The 6,102-nt window shown below is 44.8% G+C and overlaps 1 protein-coding gene across 1 annotated transcript; it reads left to right on the top strand.

Moving 5' to 3' along the window:
* LOC117057904 (olfactory receptor 11L1-like) lies at positions 1–984 on the top strand. Its single transcript, XM_033168745.1, has one exon. It carries the CDS (start codon positions 1–3, stop codon positions 982–984), a length of 984 nt encoding a protein of 327 aa, XP_033024636.1.
* Positions 985–6,102: the final 5,118 nt, after the last annotated feature.

Raw genomic sequence — 6,102 nt, 5'->3', positions numbered from 1 at the left:
ATGAAGCAACTCATGGAAAAAAGAGAAAAGGATAATCAAACAACAGTGACAGAATTTATCCTCCTAGGGTTCAAGTCGCTTCCTGAACTGCAAACTCTGCTCTTTATTATATTTTTAGCAATCTACATGGTGACAATGGTTGGAAACCTCCTTATAGCTGCAGTAGTCCTAATCAATCATCATATTCACAAGCCCATGTACTTTTTCCTAGGGAACCTGTCTGTTTTAGACACCTGCTACACCTCAACAATCCTCCCTAGAATCTTGGCAAGTATTATAAATGACTACCATAGAATTTCCTTTAGTGGGTGTTTCCTCCAGTTCTATTTCTTTGCTTTCTTGGCTGGAGCAGAAAGCTATCTTTTATCTGCAATGTCTTATGACAGGTATTTAGCCATTTGCAAACCACTACATTATGTGACTCTCATGAACAACAGGTTGTGTGTTCAGTTGTCTCTTGCTTCTTGGATGACTGGCATTGTGGCTAGTGCATTTACAACATTTTTTGCTTCACGGCTGACATTTTGTGGCCCCAATGAAATTGACCATTTCTTTTGTGATTATGAACCATTGTTAATGCTCTCCTGTAGTGGAACTCGGCATACAGAAATTGTGATGTCAGTCTTGGGATCGGCATGCACCATGCCACCAATGATACTGACCTTTGCTTCATATGTTTGCATCATCAGCACCATTTTGAAAATCCCTTCAAACAGTGGCAGGAGTAAAGCATTTTCTACCTGCTCCTCTCATCTTATTGTGGTCACCATTTTCTATGGGACCCTAATCATAGTGTACATATTACCAAAGACCGACACACTGAGGGATCTGAACAAAGTCTTCTCTGTTTTCTACACAATCCTGACTCCCATGTTCAATCCCTTCATCTACAGCCTGAGGAACAGAGAGTTCAAGGAAGCCCTTAGGACAACCATCAAACGTTTTGTGACATTGAGTAGAACTCAGGGAATCCAGCCTCAGTAAAAAAAATGAAAATAAAAACAGCAGTAGAACTCTTCATAGTGATCTGCAGCTTGCAGACCTTTCTTTCTATTAAAAAGACCAATGAAATCAGCCAAAATATATGCATGCAGCCTAATGAATGGGAATAAACTGGGTGACACTGCACCACTCTAGACTGTTGGCAGGATACCACATTTTAATGTTCCACTGCATGCATCTCTCCCCCCCGTCTACAGGTAGAAACAGAAAACAGCAGCAGGGTCTTGAAGGTGGTGGAACCATATTCACCTTTCTTTTAACTTGCAGGGTTGTTGTTTGTTTGTTGAGGAACATTCAGTAACACATCACACCTCCAATCTGCAGGCTGATATGGTAAAGTCTACTGTACCATCTTAGTCTTCTATATTTATTATTATTATTTTATTTGCAGATTCATAAGCCCCTTTTAATTTTTTTTATGCAGAATAATTAAAAGAGCATTACACACACACACACACAGAGAGAGAGAGAGAGAGAGAGAGAGAGAGAGAGAGAGAGAGAGAGAGAGAGAGAGAGAGACTAGGGGCTGCTGCCCACGGTCACTCTGCCAGCCAATCCCTTTGCCAATCATCCTCTCTGCTAACCATTTACACCTGGTGAAACCCCCTTCCCTTTACACCTCACCAAACTCTATCCCCATCCCCTCTCCAAGCCCTTTCCCAACACCTCACAGCTCATTACAACCACCACCCACTTTTAAAGAAGGGAGGAGGAACTTCAGACAGCAGTTTTCTGAAGAGTCTCTCCCCTCCATTAAATCTCACTGCAACTATGATTAATAAAAAGGGAAAGCCTTCACAGAGCAGTTTTCTAAAACTCTCTTTGAAGCACCTACCCCTGCTAAACCTTGATGCAGCCATGTTTGAGGGGAGGGAAGTGAACAGTTCACTCTTTAGCAGCTGCATGAACTGCAACGTGACAGTAGCCTTACCTTTTTATGAATATAGGGAGATATACATACTGTACTGTATATTCAGTAGGCCTTGTTCCTGTGACCAGTGGCAGAGACAAGCATTTCCTTCCCCTCACTTCGACAAAGGACACTTGACTTCTTGGTATTCTTTTAGGAAGAGAGGAGGAAAGCAAATTCCTTACAGCTGCTCATTCACTGGCCCATAATTGGGGCCATGCTGGCCTTTGCAAATTGTGTTCCTCCAAGGACTGGGGAATAAGTCTGCTTCCAAATTCTACTGTATGCTTAGATTAGGCCTCATGGATACTCTTAAACTGCAAGCTACAAGCATCGTTTGCTCCAGAGAAGATACACTGGGATTAACAGAACCACCTTGGAGTACCACCGTAACAGACAATATTTATCTACTCATTGCTCTCTTTCTCATCTACATAATTGAAATAAACAATATATTGTTATTTTGAGAGCTTGTCCTTTGCAGTTTCCTGGACAAGATGACATCAGAATTTATTTGTCCAAATTATTGGATTATATCACCCCACCCTTCTAGATCTCCTACTTCATTTTTCATTTTGTTTTGTTTCTGATCATGAATCTGATGGAGTGAATGCTGTTATTTGGCACAACCTTTGATTTGTAGCAATCCCCTTCCAGCAAATGTAGTCTGGAACAAATGGCAATTGGTTCAGATGTGCATCTATGACCTCAGGGAAATTTCAGGATTCAACCCATGGAATTGTATGAGAGAACTCATGCAGCAGATAGATTCCCCCACTGACCTCCATTCCTCATCACCATGCAGAGCAACTTCTCAATGGATTAAACCACCTTCTCAATGAAGGGAATCCAGAGCTAGAGCATCACCAACAAATTGCTGTAAAGACTATTAGAAGATCCCTAATGCTTGAGAGTCCTCCCTTTCCCTAGGCAGCTCTTTTTATTGTTGAACTGTCCTCTTCTCTGGTAGGCAGCAGAGACCAAATATTTTCAATTTACTATGGGGGGGGGAGAATTTTCATTTGGTAATGAAAGAAGAGATAATAAAACAAGTCTGGGCTGGTTCAGAAACATACACAGAATCACATATCATACATACATATCACACATTGTGTACCCTTCTGGTGGAGCAGCTTCTTAGCAGTCTGTAACTGTGTTGTTTTAAGGGGAAAAATTGGGTGGCATTAGATGTTGTGTTGAATTCACTGCCTATCTTTCACTGCCTCCCGCAGTTTTGCCAAACTCATGCCAGTCGCTTCTAGAACACTGTCCAACCATCTCATCCTCTGTCGTCCCCTTCTCCTTGTGCCCTCCATCTTTCCCAACATCAGGGTCTTTTCTAGGGAGTCTTCTCTTCTCATGAGGTGCCCAAAGTACTGGAGCCTCAGCTTCAGGATCTGTCCTTCCAGATCCTGGATTCATTGGAGAGGTATAAATGCATTCATGCATGCATTCATTCATTCAGTCTAGCCAAAGTCTTTACAAAAGATAAAATACATTAAATAGAATAAAAACAAAATAAAATACATTATGCAGTTGAAATAATTATTAAAACGAGACATTCTGACAGATAGAGTGTGCTCCCCTGAAGAATTGCCATATCTCCCTTTAAAAACATCCAAGCCAGTGTCCATCACTACTGCCTCTAGAATCTAATTCTACACTGTGTGAAATGTTGTTGTTTTTCTTGTTGCTCTTGTTCTTGTTATTTAGTAGCAGTAGCAGTAATTAGATTTCTTAACCAGCCCCCCCCACCCACCCTAATTTCCCAAGACTAGTTACAGCAATATAAATTAGTTTAAACAATTATACGTGTGTGCTGAGTCTGTTGCCATCATTTCTACTTTGTGACCTCATGAACTAGGTTGGGGTTTATTTTAGCTCTCATTTAGACTTCCAACTTTTATTCTTTTTACCCACTGACATGTTTTCATTGGAGAATTTCACGTGTCTTCTCTATAATACTTCATTCCAATCTATAGAGGGGAAGAGGCAAGGAAGATTTGCTGCCAATTTTAGAAGAAAGATGTCCATTCCATCACAAGGTCGCCTTTGTCCTTATACTGCATGCATGCCCAGCTGCATAGTCCCCCCACCCGGCACACCTAACTCCTAGGGGGGTAAATGAACGGACACAACAAATGTCTGGGATTTAAAATGGCCACAACTTTATTGATTTCAGATGTGAGAAGCCTTGGCATAGGCACTGGGGTGTATATTTCCTCTCAGCCACCTGTTGGAGAACTGAGGAATGACAGGGTCTATTCGAGGGTGGGTCAATCACAAAATGCAGGTTTACGTAGGTGGGCCCCCAAATGCTGAGGAAAGCTCTATGGCCCACAAGCCCTAAGCAACTGGCTCTTTGGACAGAGACTTCCCTCCAAGCCCCTCTAACCGTTTACCCTGTTAACGCCCACACAGAGACCGGGGGGGGGGGTTGAGTCACCACTTCACCACACCCCGATTGGATGAAAGCCATAGGATTCTGCCCAAGGCCTAAAACACCAAGTTGTGACTAGTGCTGAAGGGAAGGCGAAACCTGCAGCGCAGGGAAAATTTCTTACTGGCCCCGAATACAGTGACAGTCATAAGACCAAAGCAAAGCCCTCCTAGCTGTAAGGGGGAAAGGTTAAAGGAGGAAGAGGAGGGAAAGGGTGAGTGACATGTCCAGCCGACTGGATGAAGAGCACAGTGTTGGCCAGGATATATATCTGGGGGTGGGGGTGGACCTGAATGAAGCCTGCTCAACTCAGGTCCACTCACCAAACCACATCTCCCCAGGACACTGCAGATTGGCCCAATTTGAAAAATCCGCTCCACCTCCTCATGGGGAGGAGTTGCGGTGGACCGCAGAGCCGCTCTCCACACTTCCTGTGGGTGGGGTACTTTGTCCCTCGCTGCTCGGAGGAGTCCCCGGCCGCGTCAGCAGGCAACCGGCCAATCAGCCGGCTGGGGGCGTGGCCGGGGGCTCCCTTTCAAAAGGAGAGGCGCGAGCCGAGAGACCTCCTTTCGGCTCGCTTCCTCGGATCTCCCACCCTCCCTCTCTTCCCTGTAGGCAGGTTTCACCCTATGGCCTTGCTTTGGACTTCGGTTGGTCGCCTGCCCTTGTCGGGGGCCTGGTAGGAATTTTTCCACTTGGCAGATTGGCTGGGCCATTTGGTTTTCGCCTACCACTTAGCAATCGTCACAACTTTGTAAGGTGGCGGTTAGGCATTGAGTGACCTAATGTTGGGGGAGGGGAGGCCTGGCCATCGCCTGCCCCTCCAAGCTTAAGGGTAGTCCGTTAAAGGAATCCGGGGGTGTGGGATCTTGTCCGAAGTCCGGGGCGGGGCTAGGGCCATGCCACGACCCCATTGGAATCCAAGGGGAACTCGAGTTGGTCTGAATCGACGGGGCTCCCCTTATCAGTGGTTTACCCTTACTGGACTTCCTGCTCTGCGGGCAGGAGTCAGATATAGTCAGGTCCACTCAATGCCTAAGCCAATACCGCTCACATGCTTTAACCAATAAAGTTGTGGCCAAATTTTTACCCAATCACATTAACCTTATATTCTGTGTCCTGGTGTTTTTATTTCATTCCCGGGAGGGCGGCTTTGGGGTCTCGACACGCAACCGGGTTTGGCGGGAACCCGTGAGCCTTCATGGTGACCGAGGAGAATGTGCACAGCCAAAATGGTGCATGTGTCTGCATAGGAGGTGCAGCATCGGGCTGCAAACGTCGCTCACCAGCAAGGCAAGTAAGCGCTCATTATCTGAAACAAGTGTTTGCTAAAGACTTAACCTGGAACTCCCTGTGGGAGTTTTGCCCAGAGAATTTACATCATCTCAGAGGAAAAAATAAAGAACTGCAAGATGTAGTTAGAGAAAATAGGCTAGTATGTCTTGTGCAGACCTTTATTATAGTCATGTTTTGTTTGAGGAAAGAAATGGAAAAGTACCATAGTGTCTATAGCTAGCTGTCCTGCTACTTTGAAAGAAGAGGTCAAAGCACTGATGGGGAGAGCATATTTGGAGTTACAAAGGTCTGTGTGTGTTAGAGAGAAACAAGGGGGAAGTTCTAGGGATATTACAAAATCATCAGATGGAGTGATGATGCCTGTCAGGACCTGCTGCAAATATTCCACTGATTTTATAGCACAGTGATGGAGCTCTGGCGATATTATTAGCAGGGATAAGGAGGAGATCCTTTA

This window comes from Lacerta agilis, chromosome 14 (genome assembly GCF_009819535.1).
Source record: "Lacerta agilis isolate rLacAgi1 chromosome 14, rLacAgi1.pri, whole genome shotgun sequence".
NCBI lineage: Eukaryota > Metazoa > Chordata > Lepidosauria > Squamata > Lacertidae > Lacerta > Lacerta agilis.
This window is presented reverse-complemented; position numbering and strand designations above follow the sequence as displayed.